The sequence below is a fragment of the Corvus cornix genome, chromosome 4 (genome assembly GCF_000738735.6).
Source record: "Corvus cornix cornix isolate S_Up_H32 chromosome 4, ASM73873v5, whole genome shotgun sequence".
Lineage (NCBI taxonomy): Eukaryota > Metazoa > Chordata > Aves > Passeriformes > Corvidae > Corvus > Corvus cornix.
The window spans coordinates 27,758,646-27,780,028 of record NC_046334.1 but is presented as its reverse complement, the minus strand read 5'-3'; the positions used below and the strand labels follow the sequence as shown (position 1 = coordinate 27,780,028).

The window sequence follows — 21,383 nt, the reverse complement described above, 5'->3', positions numbered from 1 at the left end:
AGAGGTTTCATCAAAATCATTGTGCAGTGTTACACTAAAATTGTAACTTCAGCTGTTGCTTTTGCCCCTTCTGACTTAGGTTACAATTACAGATCCAGACTTGATAGAGAAATCTAACCTGAACAGGCAGTTTCTTTTTCGACCTCATCACATACAGGTAGGCTTTCTTATTCAGTGAAGTTTCTGGACTATTGTGTTCCCCTGTCCTGTGTCCCCACAGAGAGCTGAACTTGTGAGTGTCTGTACTTCTGTTCAGAAAAGACTTAAAGGCTGTAATGAAACCTAGGGGGTTTTTAAAGCATCCAACTTATCACTAGTATCAGTTGAGTAAAATTGGCTTGTCTAATCTTAATTTGTACTGGTGTTTTTGACTAATGAAATCTCTTGAATTTGACAACTGGATGAGTACTGTATTGCATAAGAGCCCGCCGTGGGTTAATATGCCAGAAATGCTCTGCTATGCCATTGAAATTTGGGGAAAATAAAACAGCAAAAAACGGACAGTGCTGGCAGAAGTGTTCTAAATAGAGCTCAGTAGTGCTACTGCTGATGGCACTTGACCAAAGCTGCTGTCTTCTGACTTAATTGTTTTCACTAAGCTGGTAAATAGTTTTGAAAAAGCCCAGCATGTACATTCACTAAATGCATGACACAGAAGCTGTTAATTCCTTAGAAGCAGAGAGAACATCCCTGTACTTGCAAACACAGCACAAAATAAAAAAGATGGCTTAGATCTTGACAGCAATGTGGAAAAAGGTTTCCCCTGCCCAAAACCCAGCAGTTGAATTTTCTGCCTCCTGTTTGTGTAGCAAATCTGGGAACAGATTGCACTTTGGATGGATAGGTAAATGGAAGGTGAACCCTGCAAGCTTTTAGAAGCCACAGGCTTGAGTGCTGATCCCTAGATAATTGTAGAATGGCTAAAAGTGTTGGGTAGGTCAAGAACTCTATTTCAGTTTAGCTTCTGAAATTGGCTTCGTGTACTGAAGCCACTGAAATTACTTTGTACTGAAATTACCTTGCGGTAATGTGATTATTCACAGGTGCTTGATGTCTGTGCTCTATAGACACAGTCAGAGTTGCTAATGGGTTTATCCTCAGACAGTCATGAACTGCTCCCTTCTTTTGAAGAAATTCTTACGAGAGGCAGCACGCAGCATCAGTTTCAGTTACTTGATAAACCATTTAAGCACTTCCACTGCATGGTCTCTGAAACACTAAATAAAACTGAAAATAAAACTAGGAAACTAGATAATGAAATATTTATCAGTGAGGGAGGTACATGATTAAAAAATGTTGTTTATTGTATGTTTTGCATACTAACGTTTCTGTCAGTGAATTTTGTCTGATCAGTAAATGAAGTCCATGTTTCTGTGTCCAATGTGTTCTTTATCTGCATATTGTTGATCTCTGTATTTCTACTTTCAGAAACCTAAGAGCTACACTGCAGCAGAAGCAACTGTGAACATCAATCCTTACATAAAGATTGACTCAGATATTAATAAAGTTTGTCCAGCCACTGAGAACACTTACAGCGATGAATTCTATACCAAGCAAGACGTGATTGTGACTGCTTTGGACAATGTTGAAGCCAGGAGATACATTGATAGGTAGGGGGTGGAAGGGAAGCAAGGGGAACTGTTAACTTCTGATGAGGCTGAGAATATTCTGGCAGTCTTAAGGTTGAATTATTAAAGCATAAAAATACATATTTAAATTTAAAAGTAGAGATATTTACTTTTAAAAATAATTTCTAATGCTTGTAATTCACACAGGCTGAGGTTTATGGTATCGTGATCTAGCTTGAATAGTTCTTACTTAATCTCTTTTTTTCCTGAGTTTGGTATAAGCTTTCCACTGTTCTGAAAGTGCCTAGAGACAATTCTGGTTGCACTCCAGTAATGTCTGCAAGGCAAGAATGTAGAGATTGCTCTGTATTCTGATAGTCTGTGTCTTTCCATGTCAGTCGTTGTGTAGCAAACCTGCGTCCTCTTATAGACTCTGGAACTATGGGAACAAAAGGACACACAGAAGTTATTGTGCCCCATCTGACAGAGTCCTACAATAGTCATGTAAGTATTTCAAGACCATCGCTCACCTTCTGTAGCTTATCACATAATGCCCTCTAATTCTTTGATCATTTTTATGTGTCTTTCTAAAATAAGTGGCCTATTTGAGCTGCTGAAGAACAGTACTGTTAGGAAATAATGACTTCCTTGGTTTCTGAAGAAAAGCTCACAGGAAATAAAATTTGAGCAGTGCTTTACAAGCATACATAACAGTTCTGTTCAAATGGGAAAGGGGAAAAATGAACCTTCAGGCTCTATTCCTGATAGACACTATCTGCAGTATCCCTCTGTTTAAGTTCTTCTGGAGAAATTCACTGGTTGAGAACACCATGAAATGGTGCCACGTGGACACGGAGACAGTATTTTGAGCATCCTAATTGTCCTGCTAGGATCCATTAGGAAGTCTTTCTGGCCTTGAGTGACAGGGCATGTTTCATGTTGAAAGTGTACATGAATGCCAGCTGCACGTCTTGGAAAAGCTGGTTGGCAGTTTCATCTGTTGTTTATGTTTCACAGTTCAGTTTTGCTTTCCAGTGTTGAATGTAGACTGTTCCTCATAAAGAGGAAGTGAAAATGTTTGTGTTCATAAAACAGATTTCTAAGCATAAAAAGTCACTTTGTATTTTAGAACAGCAGAGTTTTTAACTTATGTAGTGTACAAGTTCTTGGTGCTATTATTTATTAGCAGTTAACCTGGATAAACCTGCATTCACATGCAACCCTCCTTATTTACAGCGGGATCCACCGGAGGAAGAAATACCTTTTTGCACCTTAAAGTCTTTCCCAGCTGCCATTGAGCATACAATACAGTGGGCAAGAGATAAGGTAATGGATTAACCTTTCTGGCATTCAGCATAACTCCATGTTTGGGAAGGTGGGGATCTGATATACTTCTTGCAAAATGCCATATTTGTTCTTTTTATTTTACAGTTTGAAAGTTCATTTTCTCACAAGCCTTCATTGTTTAACAAGTTCTGGCAAACCTATCCGTCGGCAGAAGAAGTTTTGCAGGTAAGGGAATGTTGCCAGGGTAGAATAGAGTGTTTAAACTACTGGTTTATGGATTTTGTTTCTATTTAAGGCCAGTGAGATTTGGGTTAGTTTCTGACTTGTTTCAGAAAACCTGAAGACTTACTTGGCCAAGTCATTAGTTCCTCATGTGAACAGTATTTCTGGTGTGTCCCATAATTAAAAGCTTCTCCAGCTCATGGGCTCTGTACATGATGTAGAAATATCAGAAAGACTGAGACACTGCTTGTGTGTGATTAGTGTGTGTCACACTGATGTGTAACTAGCTGGGAAAAATGAAAGTGAGACTGAGTTTGAAGTGAATTTAACTATGTAATAAATTAGATTGAAATTGTTTACTATCTTTTCTTGTGAGTCTATAATGGCCTGTGGTCCAAAGGGCTGGTGGAAGTAAGTGGGAGAAAAACCCCAGTGGAGAGGACCACATAAAGGATAATACTTCATGAAGTGAACCTCTGTTTCCTCTTGCCTATGGATTACTAAAAACATATTTACTGTTTGACTGAATTAGAAGGAATCTTGTCTGTTTTAACATTTTCATGTTTCTTTATCTAGAGAATAAAATCAGGAGAGAGCTTGGAAGGCTGTTTTCATGTTATTAAAACTCTGAGTAGAAGACCCCGAAGTTGGACTCAATGTGTAGAACTAGCAAGAGTAAAATTTGAAAAGTATTTTAGCCATAAGGTAGGTAAGACCTGTAAATGAGGTGGCACTAGACTAATGAGGATTTTAGAAAACTTGGTGGCCCTAATAACAAGATGTCCAAGTCTGCACTCACTTCCATCTCTTCAAAAATAACGAACTATATTTGAAACTTAAAAATGCTGCATCCCCTTCTACTTCTAGGTCCGGTTTATTAACTTACTCTCAGTGCTCTGTTCAGTAGTCTCCATGCAGTTTTCTTGGCATTTTTCTGGTGTTTTCCAAAACAGAGGATTATCAGATGTCCTTTATTCGGCAGTGGGTTGTAGTTTCCCACGTTAAACTCCCGTTACTGAACTCACCTTTGTAACCCTGATTTTCTCAAAGATTTTCTGAAATAAGAGCCAGTCATTCTGACAGTCTGGTCCACAGTGTTGCCTAAAGTATGTGTGTAATTTTGTAGGAAAGATGGGATTGGGATGTTGTGGACTAATAAACATACCTGTGCATACAGAATCCCTGGTGGTAGTTGTCACATTGAGAAAATATTGCATTCCTAGTTGTGAATCCATATGCAAGAATCCTAAAGTGACAATAAGGTGGGGGAGAGTGCTTTGCTTCTTGGATTAAATGCCTTGCTTGAGCTTTGTACAGATGAGGTGACATTGTCATCTTTGTTCTGTGACTGAAATGGGCAAGCGTTCTGTCTTGTAGTACTTGTCTTTAAGCTGTCCATCTTGACAAAGTTGTCTCATGATTTTCTTAACTCTTTAAATTACTTCAGCTAAGAAAGCTCAATTCAGTGTGGTCTTGTCAATCTATGTGACAAAGTACTAAAGCCTCTCTGGGTTTTCCTTTAGGCTCTTCAGCTCCTTCATTCATTTCCCCTTGATACACGATTAAAAGATGGAAGTAAGTACAAGTGCCCCTTTATGCCTGCTGTAAATTCATGGCATATGTCATGTGTTGCTGTTCCTGGTTCCTTAGGATTTCATCTTAAGTCTGTCTTCCTTCCAGGTTTGTTTTGGCAGTCACCAAAGAGGCCTCCTTTCCCAGTGAAGTTTGAATTTAGTGATCCTTTGTAAGTATGGTACTGTCCCAGATGCATTGTATAGCATCCTGTAAAACTGACAGCAGAAAGTGCAAGGCAGTGGCTTTATAGGCCGGGAAGTTGGACTGGAATCAATAGGTGTTAGTGCACAGTCTTATGCTGTGGCAGATTTGGTGAGCTATCAAATAGTTTCACTGCAGATAATTTTACTTTCACTGACATGGGATTGGAGGGTGCTGTCCTGACAACATCTAATGTGAAATGGCTTAGAATGACCCCTTTCATGTCTTACATGGCTACAGAATTACTGAGTTGTTGCTGTCATACCTCCCTGCCCCCATTGTCCACATCGTGAAATGCAGGATGTGCCAAATTAAGTTGACTACCTAGAATGACCTAGTGGAGGGACTCCTTTTCTTGTTCATCACAATTTGGGTCTAATCTAGATGGCTTGGGTATTACAGATAATTTTAAGAATTTATGTGGTGGATGGATTAAAAAGCTTTTATCTGCTGTGTATCTACAATTGCTTTGATAAACTGGATCACCATTCTTAGTTTGAGTGAAAACTGAGGTCATGGCAAATATCAAAGTAATTCTGAGATTAAGCTTTTTATCATGTTGATGTCATTTGAGTGTTTGTAATTGTTTGGTTGACTGCAAAGGTTAAGGAAATACTGTTTTCATTAAATAACTTTTCACTCATCAAAATCTGCTTGATTTTGGGGACAGCTTCTGAGTCACTCAAAAACGTACTCTCTATTTTGTACTGTGTGCACTGAAGGATGGAAATCCTGTTTTTCAGTATGTGTGTTCAAGATCTTGAACATGATTGCAAACCTTTGGGCAACTGAAGTAGAAAAAACAACCAACTAAAAATAATTCTGTTTTCTTTAGGCACTACGGTTTCATTGTGAGCGCAGCAAAACTCTTTGCAACAGTGTACTGTGTTCCTTTCACAGAAAAGGTAATCTAGGCTCTAACAGCGTTCCCAACACTTAATGTGGTGTTCAGTTTTGGCCTGATGTCCAGCTGCCAGTTCTTTTCAAGAACTGATTAAAGTGATTCTTAAAGTAAACTATCCTTCTGCACTGGCTGTTTAGCAGCTGCTTGCACTTATTTTTCTATATTTGAATCCCTAACCTGGAGAAGAAATGAGTAGTGTATTGGATATTTTCAGTAAGCACTGACCTTGGGAATTATTATTTTGATGCACCTATTTCCTGTGGAATATAACTACTGAACTGAAAGAAAATCTCTTTACGGCATTTTTAAAAATTAAGTGTCTTAGCTATGCTATGAGGGTTTTATATTTTACTGCTTAGAGCCTCTGCGCTGCTTATCCTTTGTTTTTTCTTGTTTCTTCCTGTAAGTCAGGTTTGCACTTCTGTTCAGTTTTCAAGTGCTAGACACTTCACACTGCTCTGGTTTGCTGTAGTAACTCAGTTGTCACTTGGTGTTTTAATGATGATGTTTGGCTGAAACGTCACTGAATATCTGTGAGATTTTTTTGGGTCTAGTCTTCTTTGAAATGCTATTGGATTTACAGTCTTTTTGTGGGGGACCTTTTGAGTTGATGCGAATTTAAATTGTTTTTCTTCAAAACCATAACAGGACTTGTCAGAGGAAACTATTTTGGGGATTATTTCATCTGTGAAGGTACCAGAGTTTAGACCTTCAAACAAAGTAAGTGAGATATTTAATTTAAAGAAAAAAAATATTCCACAAGCAGTGTCCCACATCTCCAACTACTTCTTGCATCAATGCTAATGAGAAATAAACATAAATTAACATGTATAAATAATAATAATTATTTATATATGTAAATATATAAAAATATATATATTTATATAATTATTATTTATATGTATAAATAATATAATAAATAATAGTGTGGCATACAGGACTGTTTTAACTTGGTATAGCTATGGTATCTACTATATGCTAAATGGAAAATCGTTTGGAGGGTTACCTTTTTCAAATTACTTGTTTTAGCATTGTTTTCCATGCATGAATGTGATTGTAATTCTGCAAGGTTTTTTTTTACATTTACATGAGTCTGTACTATTTTAATAAAAGTAGTAAAATTTTACTCATAAGCAACTTTAAAGCAATCCAAGACTGGTGTCAATTTTATTTCTTTGTAGTTAATATTAAAGAAGTGTCATTATCTTTGTGTTTATTTTTGAAGTGTTTGAACTTCAAAACAACTTAAGCATTATTGTTCAGGGGCTAGCATTTTTCATAATTTAAAATTAGGAAATACTCTTAATTTTTTCATATTTCCTTGCCTAGTGTTAATACTTGTCCCATGAATGCTTGCCTTGGGAAGACAAACGGGTGTTTTGACTTGGAATCACAGTTTGGTTGGGGTGGTTTTGTTTGAGTGTTTGTTTTGAGTATTTTTCTGTATTTCTTAGGGAATTTAATGTGCTTCAATTTGTGCCCTTGTGCTGTCACTGGGTACCAGTGAAAAGAGTTTGGCTGTGCTCGCTGTACTTCCCCGCCCATCAGATATTTATACACATTGATAAGATTGCACTGACCCTCCACTCTGAACCATTACAGCTCTCTCAGCTTCTCCTCGTATGAGAGATGCTCCAATCCTTTAATGCTCTTGGAAGCTCTTGGCTGGACATGATCCAGTAAATCCATGTCTCTCTTGAACTGGGGAGGAAAATCTGCAGGGAAGACAGGAAATTTAGTACACTTGACACTTGTGCTGTATGAAGTTCACATATTTTATTACTCAAGCACTGCACACATTTGCAGGTTGTACAGACTGATGAAACTGCAAGAAAACCAGATCATATTCCAGTCAGCAGTGAGGATGAAAGAAATGCTATTTTCCAACTGGAGAAGTCTATACTATCCAATGAAGCTCTGGAAAGTGAGTAGTGCAAACTAGGTTCATAGTTTAGTAATATCCTGCATTTGCATTGCCGCTAATGACATTCAGATCTTTGGATGAAGCAGTTCTGGAATTCTGCAAGAAGTAGAGCTGATACCCAAAGCTTTCTGAAGTGCCACATACATACCTATCTGGTTCCTTGACATTACCCTGTGCTTCTGTATTTCTGAGATTCCTGGCAGTTTTAGGGCTCTCTGTTACGCTTGCGTGTAATCACAACACTGATGTCAGTGAGCAGGCAGCAGCAGGGAATTGAACCCTTAAGGAGGGGAAGGGTGCTGGCTGGGTCCCAGATGGACTGCAAGTGATTCGGGTTTGAGAAGGCGGAAAGTCACTACTTAGAGCTCTCAGTCTGAAATGATCCTAAATTGTAAAGACTGTTAAGAGTCTTCCTCAGCATCTTCTAGATGTTAAAATGAGGATGCTTGGATTCCATTTTTGTGCCTGGCCACATGAAGAGGTCATTGGGCAACAACTACAAGCAAGCTTTTTTAGCCCATGAATCCGGGAGAAAGATAAGCTTATCTCTAACTCATCCCATGGAGTGTCAATCCAAAACTCTGACTCCAATGCTACTGAGTCCATAGTGAAATTTTTGCAGATAAACTAAGCTTTAAAAGGGAATTCTCACAGGATGGAGCTTTAGTGAGGTGGGATATATGTGTAACATCCACAGGAATGTTCAAAATCTGTTCTTGGTGGTGCGAAGAAAGTAAAATTACAGTGCTCTGTTGATGTTCATTTCATTATTCACTTTTAGCTAGTGGTATTGAAAGGGCATTTCTGCTTTCAGCAGAGGAAAACGAGTAAGGCACCAAACTCAAACTCCAGGATGTGAAATTTTTAATTTGTTAAGATTCTAGATTTAATTTGTTCCTATAAATTATGTTTAGGACATCTTCAGTTTTCTAATAAAATTTTTGCTCTTTTTTTTTAATGAACAGCCGACTTGCAAATGAAGCCCATCTCCTTTGAGAAAGATGACGATAGTAATGGGCACATAGATTTCATAACAGCGGCGTCAAACCTGCGAGCCAAGATGTACAACATCGAACCAGCAGATCGGTTCAAAACAAAGCGCATTGCTGGAAAGATTATTCCTGCCATTGCAACAGCTACTGCTGCAGTATCGGGGCTGGTGAGATTGATTTTTAAAATGCATATTTCTTTCTCTTACTGTTTCTTGCCTAAAACTGCTGTTGTCTCGGTATTGATTACTGCTACCGAGGCTCATTTAAAGAAATGGATTTGTATCCATTGACCTAATAGAAAAGGTCATGCTTGGTTCTAGATGTGGTTGAGGAATACATGTAGTGCAGGTAGCTCAGTGTGGAGCTGCAGTGCCAGCCAGAGATTGAGCTCTGGGTGGGAGCCTCAGGCAAGAGGTTGTGCACTGATGCTGACCCTTTGCACAATAAAGGGCACGGGGACCTGTGGCTCAGCCAGGTGACCGGACACTCAGAGACACAGCAGGAGCCGAGGACTCAGCTGGAAGACCCTGGACTGTCGAACACACAGACTGTGAGGGTACAAAAGCCCAGGTAGTCCTTTGTTCAGGGCCCCTTCTCCGAGGCACCAGCTTGAGCTGTTATTCCCTTGCTACACCATGATAAATATACTTAAAGAAACCAGAAGTCTGAGGCTCTGCTATGGGAAACCCAGGGTTGAGCCAGCAAGGAAATCTTGTCTGGCTGTGAGAGTGGGATGAGTAGCAAGGCACCCATTGAGAAGCTGCCCACTGTGAATTCAGTCCCAGCAGTGAAAATCTTGGGTGGTCTGAGTATGGCTGCTGGACTGGCTCCTGAATAGTCAAAAAGGGAAGTTTCCTTAACATGGTGAGCCTTTGGTGCTTTTATTTTTGATTTGCTGCACAGAAAGATGGGTTGGAATTCAGCATTTTGGTTTGTTTTCTGCCATTAACACTAACTTCCATCAGAATGCCACTGCCAAGAGTGGAAAGGATGTGTGCTGTAGTAGTTCGCATTCAAGCATCTCAACAGAACCTCATGCTTTGTGGAGGTTTCATGAACCAAACAATTTTGGAAGAGTACCACATTAAGAACAGTATTGAATGTTTTAAAGTATTTCCCTTGGCAGCAACAGAATTTATTTCTATGGCATAGTGGGTTGCATTTCCATGTTATTTACTCTGCTGATTGGATAAAGGCTGATCTCGTTAACAACTTTCTCTGTAGTTGATGGCCTCTTTAACTACACCAGAATTGATAACACAAAGCCTAATAAGTAAATTCTAATTTACTGCAGGTTGCACTGGAACTCATCAAAGTTGTGGGTGGCTACACAGCTGATGCATACAAGAACTGTTTCCTGAACCTAGCCATTCCCATAATGGTCTTTACAGAAACTGCTGAAGTAAGAAGAACAGAAATCAGGTAGGAAGGACAGTGGCAGTATGTGGAAACCTACTCATTGATGCTTAGAACTTGCTGAGCCATTCCAACAAGTGTGAAGCTTGAATAGTTACTAAATCCAGATATCCAGATTAAGACCTTATGTGCTCACATAGCAGAGCTATGATGGAACCACAGCTCATGGCCATATTCCAGTTAAGCATTCTAGATATTCAAGGTTATTTTTTTGTTGTTCAAACTTGGAAGATGTTAAATTACTTCATGCTTGCTATCAAACTCTGCTGTCCACTTACTGTGTACTACTAGAGGTGTAAGTGATCCTTGTAATACTGCCAAGGGTGTCCTGTAATGCATTGCCCAAGAATTTCCTGTTTGGAAAATGTAGCCCATATTCATCTGTCCTAATTTAAAAAATAGTGTATTTAAAGGCTTAGTTTTGTTTTCAGTGGAAGATGTTACTTGTGAGGCTTTAAAAATCTAGAGAAGGTAGATGTGTGGCATTGTCCTTAGGAAACATAAATTGTTCAATACAAGAGCTATTTTTCAGTTGGTCTGAAAACTCAGTAACTTCATTGTCAGATACCATGTTTACTTGGAGGTCTTACTGTGTCTTGTGCTTAGCACGGTCAGAGGGCTGGAGAAATGGCAGCAGAGAGGGAAGAGATTTTTGCTCAAGATTAAATAGCACATCACTAAGAAGACATGGCAGTTCTTCAATATGCTTTTAAAGGAAATGACTGAGTTCACATTCTAAAGTAACAACCTTTCACTTTTAAAACAGAAATGGGATATCATTTACCATCTGGGACAGGTGGACAATTTATGGGAAAGAGGATTTTACTCTGTTGGACTTCATAAATGCTGTCAGAGTAAGTTATCTACTGTCCTTGGTTAATACAAGACAAGAGGAAAGGAGTTTCTTGGTTTGGGTTGTTGAACTGTGTTTCGTTTTGTTTTTTATTTCCATCAAGTTACTGTTCAAACCAGAATAAATTTAGTAATAACTAATGTCAATGGGAGTGTCTCTAAGTAAAAGGCATCCAAGCCTGTTTTCAAATTCTTTGTTAATTCATTTGCCTCAAATGTATCTTAATAAGACTTCTGTCAGTGTCCATGCATTAGAAGGTTTTCTGGTGTGGATCCTATGGATTGGAATAATTAGCTATAGTATTAGCAGCAGTAGTATCTGCTGCTCTGGGCAGATGTTCTGGTCTTCTAATAAGTTTTAATTTGTGAATTCCAGGAGAAGTATGGAATTGAACCAACTATGGTTGTACAAGGAGTCAAAATGCTCTATGTTCCTGTGATGCCAGGCCATATTAAAAGACTAAAGTTGACGTAAGTATAACTGGAAAATGGATTTAGTGACACAAGCGCACATATAAATTATGCTCAATGGTTGTATCAAAAGGACGTGTGTCTTACAGCAGTGTTTTCTCTCAAAGTGGTTTCTAGTCATTAATACTTTGGAAAGAAAACACATAATTTGTTTCTTTTGTGAAAAAAAAAAAAAGAAAAAGAGAAAGTGAATTAACTTCTGTGATGAGGAAAGGAGACTTGCAAAATGCTGCTTTAACTGTTGAATACCAGAATGAGAAAGCTAAAGAAGTCTGACAGTAATTTTTTGGGGGGAAAGAATGCACCATGGTTCAAGCAGAACAAGACTACTAGAACCTTTTGAAACTGGCTTAAAACTACTGCTGATATATAGCAACTTAGCTCTGAAGGAGTTAATGTGTTGCTTGCAGTTCAAGATTTCTGGAAGTCTGTTCAGTTATAGTACTTGCTTAAGATTCTACACCACTTTAGCCCTTTTAAAAGATGATATTCACAAAGGCTTTGCAATGCTGTTACAGACAGGAAGTTGAGGTATTGCACACTGGCAGTTTGGCAGAATGTGAAGGCAGGACATTGAGTTTTGACTGAAGGCCTTTGCAAAATAACAGCCAAATCTCACCCAGGTTTAGTTCTGCTTTACACCTGTTGATTGAACTACTTTAGCTCAAAATCTGTTCTTTACAGCTCCTCTGAAGTGTGTGCTGGTCAGTGCTCACAGGCTTTGCTGAAGCAAGTTGATGCACTGCTCAGTACTGTTTTGAGGGCCTGCCAGTAGGTAATATTAGGCAAAGTAGTATGAGCAAGCCTCTTCAAACTCCCAAGAAGAGCCTCTAAGCTGCAGAGTGCCTGGCATACTAAGATGAGAATTTACACCCTGTCTCCAAAGAAGTTGCTTATATGCTTTCTCTTACAGCTGTATAAATAATTTTGAGTGAGGGGGGTATGTAATGAAGTCAAAGTTATGGTGTGAAGCTGCCTTCTTATGAGTATCAGCGTTTCTTACTACTCTAAGATTTGAGTCCAGCTTTTCATGGAGTAACAGTGGCTTGGGGTTCTGTTACAAACAGTCCCAAAAGCTTTGGGATATTTGCACAGCAAACTGTGGTCTTGCTTGCATGTTTGTTTTTTCTCAAGTTGTTTTAAATCTTGCTGTAATATAACAAGCATTATCAGACTGCTTATTCATTTCAGAATTGCAGCATTAACTGATGGCAAACTCCTTAAAAGCAAGTTTTAGAGACATAGTAGCTTAGGACTACCTCATGGAAATGAATATGACCTCAGTATCTCTGCTGAGAAGAGGCTGCTTTGTGTTCTTGCAAGGAAGCAAGTACTTTGAGGAAAGCAGCTTTTTGACCTGCACACTAAGGCATATCCAGAGGGGAAATCCTTCTCTAGGTGGCCTGTGAGGAATAGAAGTGAGTGACGCTATTCCCCCAGCTTCCTAGCATTTGAGCTGGCCTCAGGAACTAGTGCAAGAAAATAATTTTGAGTCATCCACAGATATGTGATGAAAGTCAGGTTGGCTGACCTCCTTCAATATTCCAGTGTGCAACTTGCAAGCACTGGCTGCAGCTTTTGAGAGTGCAGAGGGCAAATGGGGAAAGTTGCACTACCACGTGACATACTTACAGAGTTTGAACTCCCACTGTGGTCATGAAGAAAGAAGTCCCAGATCATGGCTTGCTTTTCCCCCTCATCACTCTTCACCTTTGAAATTCAAGGATTTAACATCTTAACCCCAACAGAATTACTTTCCATCAAAACTTACAATCTAGTGTCTGCACTGGCATGGTTCTTCCTAATGCATTAAAACTGGTGTTTATTGGTAGACAGAAAACTTACTCCTCTTCATTGACCCAAATCCTACACAGAAGCTAACTTTACCTTGTGCCTCAGTAGGATGCTAAGGGGAAATTGTTTCTGTGAGGAATCCCATCTGAAAGTGGCCATGTGCTCTTCTCTTTTGTACTGGGCACTTGTGGAGGAACAGTGTAATAGCTCACTAATGGGCTGTGTCTATCAGAAAAATGGAGTATGATGTGCTGAAGCTCAGGTGGAGGAACAACTTTTGTATCAAAATTTAGAGGTGGCTTATTCTCTATTTTGATTTGGTCTGTAGTATGCCGGGCCAGTACGTACTGCTGGCAGTGAAATTCCTTCTGGCCCCGAATTCCCACTGCCAATCCTCCTGGTGTGTTTACAAACTGTTCTTCATTTCTTTATAGGATGCAAAAGCTTGTGAAGCCATCAGCTGATAAGAAGTACGTGGATTTGACAGTATCATTTGCTCCAGAGACTGATGGAGAGGAAGACTTGCCAGGGCCGCCAGTGAGATACTACTTTGTTCAGGAAGACAATTGATGGTAGAGACACAAAAGTCACTCATGGACCATTTGTTCTGAAAGGAGTGTGCTAATTTGCAGCTATTAAAGATGGTACTATATACTTCTTTTTGGTGAAGCCTTAATTAAATGGTGAAAATCAGTGGCTCTGCACTGAAGACAAACTGATTTGTTTCTTCTGCTCCTGTGTTCTTCAAACCTGTTTGCTCAAAGGAGGATTGGTCACTCCATGAAATGGAATGTCCAGTACAGTCCTTACCTTAAAGACAAGATTTGTATTGAGGAAAGCAAGAAGAACAGTGAACCTAAGAATGGCCCCTATGTGCAAATTAGGCATTGCTTAGGGAAGAGTCCAAAAAATAGGAGAAGCACCATTTTATGATATTCCTGGTGTTCTAAGAACATCTCAAATTCATTTCATATGTTACTTAATTCTCAAACAAGAATTTCATTCTTGCCATCTACACATGAGATTTAACCCACCTGGAAGGCTTAAACTCCCACTTAAAAGCAGAGGAACTGGTTCTTGTGTGGATGGTTAGTGGTGCCGTGGTCAGCGCAGCTGTCTTGTGTCAGTCTCAACATGGAAACATAGGGAGGAGGTGTGAATTGTCAAAACTCCCCTGAAGTTCAGAGAGCTGGAAATGTTGATTATCTGCACTAAGACTGTTCTTTGTGGAATACTGCAGTATGGGGAAAGTGAAAACCTATTGGAGAGCCGAATTAGCACTTTCAACAATAAAACTTGGTCTTCAACAAAGAGAGAATGTGGTTGAACCTTTCTGCCCTCATCAAATTAAAATCACATGTAGCACTTGATAATTTTAAAGGGAGGAAAAGACAAATGCCTCTGGATGTTTGTCACAGCAGACAGTTTCCTCAGCTGCTCCTTTTGGTATCATTTCCCTATAGCGAATCATTGTGCTGTACACCTGTCCTCAGCACAAGTCTGAGCTTTACTGAACAGTGAGGTTTTAACCTTCATTGGTCAGTTACTGGGATATCAAAGTGTAAAAATTCTGCTTAATTGGAAATCATTATGAACTAGTTTTGTTGCTGTGGTGAGGCAGAGGTGTGTTACAGAAAAATCATAATTTAACTCTATCATTTAAACACTGGATACTTGAGGTGGCTTTTTTTTCTCCCCATCATGGTAGAGCAATGTGAGGTTAGAATAAAAACTTACAAACTGAAAAACCTTCTCATGTGTTTAAGCTTTAGAGACTGTTATTGTACATTATGTCGTGCAGCTGTTGCAAAAGCTATTAACAGCTTAGCTGTTTATCCTCAGTCATAATTGATTAAGCTTTAGGAATGTCTTCACATTTAATGAACACTATTGGTCAGGAGTTTTATTTCTTTTTTCCTTCTCCGTCAGGAATAAGTCAGGTATTAAGGTTGGGAACCTGTATACCAAGATGTATAGAACTGAGTAGCTGGAATCAATACAATTATGTCAATATTTTGGATTCAGTCTTATGTGCAGGATATCTTGTGGAAGGTATATATAGTTTTATAGTTACTTTAGTTTATTGCTGTAATTTTCTAGATTAATAATACTGCTTTTTAAACTGCCTAGTTTGCTTTTTTAAAAACTTCTTTTAGAGAAACTTTTTGAAACACGAGAAAAGGCGACTACATTTAGAGTGCAGAGGAAGCATAAGCAGACAGTAAGTTTCCACTTCTAAATAACAACTAAAATATATTTCAGTGTGGCAGTATTAGAATCTGAATTGTTAACTGGTATCACTAATTAGTGCTAAGGATCACTTAAAGGTTTAGGTCAAGTTGAAAACACTGTCATCTCTCATATTTGGAGGCTGGGAAACAAAACTTTGAGTAAGTATACTCTGATACATTAGTGTGGCGTTAACATCATGCTTGTGCTTTTGAAATAAGCAGCATTTAAAAATAGTGAAGTACTATTCTAGAATGCTTTATGACTGTCCTCAGGGTTTCAAGTGCACTGTCAGATGTAATTCATGCAATGGCTTTTATTAATGACAACATGAGCACCTTTGAGAGCCTTGTAAAAAGTCCAGGTCGAGGCTGGCAGGGATCACAGCCAGAATTTGCAGACATGGCTGTATCGTTATGCCGCTCCTTATTGTGTGTGTCTGTTGGATGGATGCTCTGTGGATGGGTTCTGCTCAGTTAAAAAGTTGGTATGGAAAAACTGAAAATGCACAATGGCTCTAGATATCTATTAGCACACCTTTAAAATTTTTTGGATATAAATTAATCTAGGTAAAATCTCACAACTAGTAACTTCAAGAGGACTTTCTGTAGAAGAAGTTGGCATGTTAGGTGTCCCATTAAAACTGTTTGTTGTGTTTTAAACTTTTGAATTGCTGATACGGAGACTGAATGTGTTTATATTGAAGATTGTGCAGTGGTGTGTGCTGATTCAGTGTGCATTTGTGTTTGACAGAGCCTGTTTCCCAGTCTGTTCCTCCTTTTTATCAAAAGTCTCTGCAGGTGCTCAGCGTGATCACACTAAAAAGGCTCTGTCAAACTGGGCAAGTGAATTTTGGGGTGCTGATCTTCCAAATCTCCAACATTGTCACTAACAGTGCTACCCAGCTAGAGGGTTGTAGTATTACCTGGAATCTGAGAACTGCTTTTTCTCTTTTTCTTTTTTTTATTCATTGCAATGAAAGCTTGTATTTGTCTAGGACTGTTTGATGCACTATGCTCGTGGAGCAGCTAGAGCATGCTGTCTTCCTGCAGGAGTGAAGAACTGTCTTTCCACTAGAGCACTTCAAATAGCTTTCCCTCAAAATGTTACTCTTTGAGAGAGCAGTTGATTTGCCAGAGTTAAGTTTTATATGCTTTCTTGAAGAGTTTGTTCATATTTACACCAGCTTTCCCTGAATGGTTACCACTCTTAATAGATGCAGGAATGTTTGTGCATGCAAAGCATTAAGCAGCCAGCTCAACTTTTTTCTGGTTAGGTAACATATTTCTTCAATGTTAGGAGTAATGAGGATTCTGTGTGAGGGTCTCAATACAGTTAACAGGACTGCTTTGGTGGATCAGATGGGTTTAGGCTTTTATTATCTATACCACGAGTAAAAAGTAGATGTCCATATTATTTTCCCACCCTTTTCCTATGTACAGGGAATATGTGACTGCTTATTAAAAAGATAAAGCTATTCAAGAATAGTGATATGTAGGAAGAACAACTCTGGCACCAGTTGGGCCTCTGTCACCTCTTCATGGCTTCTCAAATCCTGAAATAATGTGGGTTTGAGCTAGGCAGAGGGTTTGTACATCTGACAGACTTGTTGTCAAACACAAAGATTTTAGGTAAGTTCATGACTTTCATGTTCTTAAATTTTCCTTGTTTCTTTGGAACAATATGGATGTAGGCTAGTTGCTTTAAGAAATGAACTGATTTTCAGCCAAGAGCTGAACTTGACAGTTTATCAGTTCCTGTGCAATTAGAGAAAGTGTATGTGCAGCACAATGCGGCAACCTAAGCCTTTGTCCAAAGATTGATAAATTTGACCAGAGACCTTTTTGAGCACTTATTTTTGTAAAGATATACTGTGTGTGGTTGATGAAGCAGCTGGTGCAGTTGCTTATCCATGGTGCATGAAGCTGATTGAAGCTCAAGCTTAAAGGTGCAGTGAGTTCCAGGACTGGTAACAGCAGTAGAGCTGTGTTGCTGCCGTGTATCCTTTGGATGGCACAGGTGAGAGACAGGGAAGAAGTGTTAAGTTCCCACTTCTCCCAGCAGCGTATGAGTTTCAATTTCATACTGAGGGGAAAAGCTGCAACTCTGACCAGATGCATACTGAGCAGCACCATCCCTTTAGTGGTCAGAAAGACTAGGAATAACGAGACCTCGTGTTCCGGTCGCAAGTGTGTGATAAAAAGCATCACTTAAAACTATTTTTTTTGGGCACTGTTTTGCCGGCACTGTAAGGTACTGCGGCCTTACGTTCTCAAGCCGTTGTTTGTTGCTCACTGTTGAGTTCTTCAGTAGAGTTCTAAAGAAAAAATTGCCTCGCCCCGTGGTGACAATGAATGTTTTGTAGCGTTTAGAAATGCGAGGATTTGAACTGGCGTTTCCCACGGGGGAAATAAAAGAACGGGAAGCGTCCCCCGCCCGTCCCCTCAGAGAAAGGCGGGCAGGAAAGGGGCGCGGGGCGGGAAGCGGTGGCAACCGCTGCTTCTGCGCAGGCGCAACGGCCGCGCGCGCCTAAACCAGCTGCCCTCCATGGCGCGCGGCGGCGGCCGACCAATGGGACGGGGCCGGGGGGCGTGGCCGGAGCGCTGCCTCCCGCCGGGAAAGGCGCGCGAGGTTCGAAGGTGGCGCGGGGGGCGCGCGCCGGCCCCGGTCCGGGATGGCGGAGGGCTTGGTGAGAGAGCGCGGGAGCGGCCGGTCTGTGTGTCTCTGTCTCGCTGTCTGGCTGCGTGTGTGTGTGTGTGTGTGTGCGTGTGTTGCTGGCTGGCTGGGCTGGCTGGCTGCTGTGTTGTGGGCAGCGGCCGGGCCCTCCCGTAGCGCAGAGGCGCGGCCCTCGGCGCGCTCTTGAGGGGACGGACTGGGATAGGAAGGCTCGAATTGGGGTTCCGCGCTCGCTCCGGGTCCGGCTGCTGGCACAGACACTTGAGCTCTGAGGGCTGGTCTGTCGGGAGCCCCGTTCCCCTCAGAGCACAAGCGTCTGTGCCAGCCCTTGTTCCCCTTGGGCTGCCTCTGGAGAGCCGCCTTCCACGGGCGAGTGAGCACATCAAGAGCAGGACACTTGTCCAGGAACGCTAGAATCGTGCTTAAGTTTTAAAATTCTTCATGTTTAGCGCGACACGAACACAATAATAAATGAACTGTTAAAGGCTCTTCTAGGTCCGTGACAGGAATTTTTAGTTTCTTTAATGTGCAAGGTCACTTGACAGTGCATTATGCTGCACCCTGCTGCAGGGGAAAGGGGTTTAAGCTCAAGTGCCAGATTGACTGCGGAGTGTGGTTCTGCATAGTTTCTGAAGTGGTGGCTTTTGGTCAGTTGTTTTCCCTTGTCAGCTATAATTTCCTTCTGCCACTTTAAACCGATGTTGAAAATTTGCAGTGAAATCAATCCATGTGGGGTTTGGTTATTTTGATGCCAGAAGTAATAGCCAAAGGGGAATCACAAAGAAGTGCTGTCAGTATGGCAAACTTCAGAAAAACGTGCTGAATTCTCTTGTGTTGGACTAGACAATCTCCACACTGCATATTCTCTTTAAATTTACACGGATCAGGAAGAGGTTATAGTTGTTTTTCAGCTAAACGTTTACATTTTTTTGAGATTTCTCCTGTCACATTAGTGAAGAACTGCACTCCGCTTTCCTTTGAATTTTTCTTTCCCTTTCTTCCTGTTTTATCGTCGACAACTGTTGCCAGTTCCCAGGTCAGTGGCTTTATTACATTTGTTGTCACAGAAGGCAACACTGATAATGTGCTGCTTGAATTATTACTGCTCTAGTTGTGGTAAATGACTGGAGTCCTGTCAGCTATTTGAATGACTTTCGTTATACTCGGGTTTCAAGTGTATGAAGAGGCACTGTGGCATTCTAAGAAAAACAATGCTGCAGTAACTCCCACTTTCCCACTACTTTAAGGTGTCTCGAGAATCCTCGCCATCTGCTTACTTGTTTTTCTGCCAAGTGTCATCATGCTTAGTAAAAATTGATTCTTATTTCTTCACAGAATCATTTAAAAAAAGACTACAGAGCAAGATTCTGCAATGGAGGAGGGTAACTTGCATTTAAACTCTTATTCTTAGACTCTGGAAAACGTACCTTGATTTTTATCTGAGAGCTAAACGTCAAAACACGTGGTGTACCTTATTAAACTGATCATTTGATGTTTCCCAAATGTCTTGTATTTCTTAGGGGTAAGAGGAGCAAACTCTGTAGGGTGACAAAGCTCCAAGGGTTTCCTTGGTATTCCTTTGCTGAGGCAGCAGATTGTGGTGTAGCTGTACCTGAGGTACCCCTAACTGGGCTGCCTGAGTACGGAAGCAGAAATCTGTGCAAACATGTTGCCTTTCAAGGAGTAGAGAAATGAAGCCCATACAGAGTTCCAGCACATTTGAACCTTGCTGGTAAATGTTAGAGATGAGTTTGAGCAGTTGCAGTGCTGTGACATTCTTTACATGTGTGTTAGAAGTCTGTGAAGTTTTTGTTACTGAAATCTGGACGTGTGTTTCATGAGCTTACCAAATCTGCACAATTAGCTGTTTTTAAAGGTATATATTGAGCATTATGGGAGTAATACTCCATGGCTTTTCTAGTGTTATTTTGGTTTTGATCAGTACTGTCTGGCTGCTGAATCACTCACCTTTGCCCTTTTCATTTGTGCTGGTTTGAAATAGTAATCTAACCAGCTAAGCTGTTCACTTGCTTACGGACTGGATACCTCAAGCCAATCCTTGCTGCTGAAACTTTTGTATAAGTGCAGAAATAACTTGTTTTACAGGGTGACTGCCTGTATGGAGGGATGGATGTGCAGCAGCACATTTCATTTCTAGGTCTGCTGCGACTAGATCACTCTGCAGGCAACGTAGCTCGAGGTCTGATTTATAAAAAAATTATTTATTTCAAGTGAGACTCTAGTCAGCCCAAAGCTCGTTTACCTCAGGGCTGTTGCAGTAGTTGCATGTTTGCTTTTATGTAGAGAGAATTCTTCATTCTTATTATAATCTGCAGCAGCGAGGCTCTTTTTCCTGGAATTCTTATTTAGACAAATTTCTTTGCAGATATCTATGCATGGAAATGGTAGGTAAAAATATATTAAAGTTGGAACTGCGGGAAATAGTAACATAAAGTATTAAGAAGTAAAACTTTGCTACTTTAATATTTGGGATAAGAGCATTTGGTATTTTTGATTGAAAATATTTTTTTCCCTCGTCTTTCTAGAAATAAGATTGATGTACAGCCGGGTCAGAATGTTCTGAAACTCATACAGGATTGTTTTGAAAGTAAGCTCTTACTTGGTGTTTTGCTTAATTTGCTGATAAAAGTAAAAAAGTAATTTCTTCCTTGTGTTATATTTAGTGGTAAGTAGATAGAAATAAAAAATAGGGATAAAATGTATAAAAATAGTATTTCTCAGGGTTTTTAAGAGCAGCCACTTCCCAGCTTCATAAAACTGTGTCTTAGCTGTCTTATGAAGGTAATCTCTTCCTCAGCAGCTGATTAATTTTTTGTTTGGATTTAAAGGAGCTTAATAAGCCTTAGAACTTGTTAAAATAAATGAAACTTGGAAAATTCCAAGATTCCCATATTTACAGTTTTTTTTCTTCATAGGTTGCAGCGATGATCTTACAATAAACTCTCCAAATTGCTCAACCTTTGTTTTGAAAAATGAGAAGAGAACTTCAATGCAGAGCCAAAGGGTGAGTTATGTCAGTGTCACAGCTTAGCACTGGGTCCAGCTTCGTGTGGGTACAAGTTTAGTTCTGTAGCATTTAGTTCTGTATGAGCACTTGTAAAAGTATATAGGTTATAATTTAATGATACATAGTAGTTGTTGAAAAATGTGGTTTTTTCTTAGTTATGCTCTAATAGTAAATATTCTGTAAGTAGAATTATTTAACAGCTTTTTTTCTTGGCTTTTTACTAATGAAAGCTTCTTCAGTTTTT

At 39.9% G+C, this 21,383-nt stretch overlaps 2 protein-coding genes across 5 annotated transcripts in view; both read left to right on the top strand.

Moving 5' to 3' along the window:
* UBA6 (ubiquitin like modifier activating enzyme 6) overlaps positions 1–14,952 on the top strand; it is a 30,215-nt gene extending 15,263 nt beyond the window's left edge. The window contains exons 19-34 of one of the 2 annotated variants that reach the window (XM_039551079.1): positions 80–157; positions 1,429–1,610; positions 1,967–2,072; positions 2,805–2,894; positions 3,000–3,080; positions 3,654–3,782; positions 4,601–4,652; positions 4,758–4,821; positions 5,689–5,758; positions 6,406–6,477; positions 7,564–7,681; positions 8,647–8,840; positions 9,968–10,095; positions 10,856–10,943; positions 11,318–11,412; positions 13,641–14,952. In XM_039551079.1, coding sequence (XP_039407013.1) covers positions 80–157; positions 1,429–1,610; positions 1,967–2,072; positions 2,805–2,894; positions 3,000–3,080; positions 3,654–3,782; positions 4,601–4,652; positions 4,758–4,821; positions 5,689–5,758; positions 6,406–6,477; positions 7,564–7,681; positions 8,647–8,840; positions 9,968–10,095; positions 10,856–10,943; positions 11,318–11,412; positions 13,641–13,776 — 1,683 coding nt within the window. In that variant the 3' untranslated portion in view covers positions 13,777–14,952. Of the gene's footprint in view, positions 1–79; positions 158–1,428; positions 1,611–1,966; positions 2,073–2,804; positions 2,895–2,999; positions 3,081–3,653; positions 3,783–4,600; positions 4,653–4,757; positions 4,822–5,688; positions 5,759–6,405; positions 6,478–7,563; positions 7,682–8,646; positions 8,841–9,122; positions 9,244–9,967; positions 10,096–10,855; positions 10,944–11,317; positions 11,413–13,640 lie in introns of those variants that run through there. The other variant, XR_005601774.1, reaches the window with a different exon arrangement.
* A 3,004-nt stretch (positions 14,953–17,956) lies between these two features.
* CENPC (centromere protein C) overlaps positions 17,957–21,383 on the top strand; it is a 28,466-nt gene continuing 25,039 nt past the window's right edge. The window contains exons 1-4 of one of the 3 annotated variants that reach the window (XR_002048288.3): positions 17,957–18,124; positions 19,447–19,493; positions 20,658–20,719; positions 21,048–21,136. Coding sequence is in view for 2 of the 3 variants with exons in the window: in XM_019293457.3 (XP_019149002.1) it covers positions 18,110–18,124; positions 19,447–19,493; positions 20,658–20,719; positions 21,048–21,136 (213 nt within the window). In the remaining variant the exon portion in view is untranslated. The remainder of the gene's footprint in view (positions 18,125–19,446; positions 19,494–20,657; positions 20,720–21,047; positions 21,137–21,383) is intronic. The other 2 variants (XM_019293457.3, XM_019293458.3) reach the window with 2 other exon arrangements.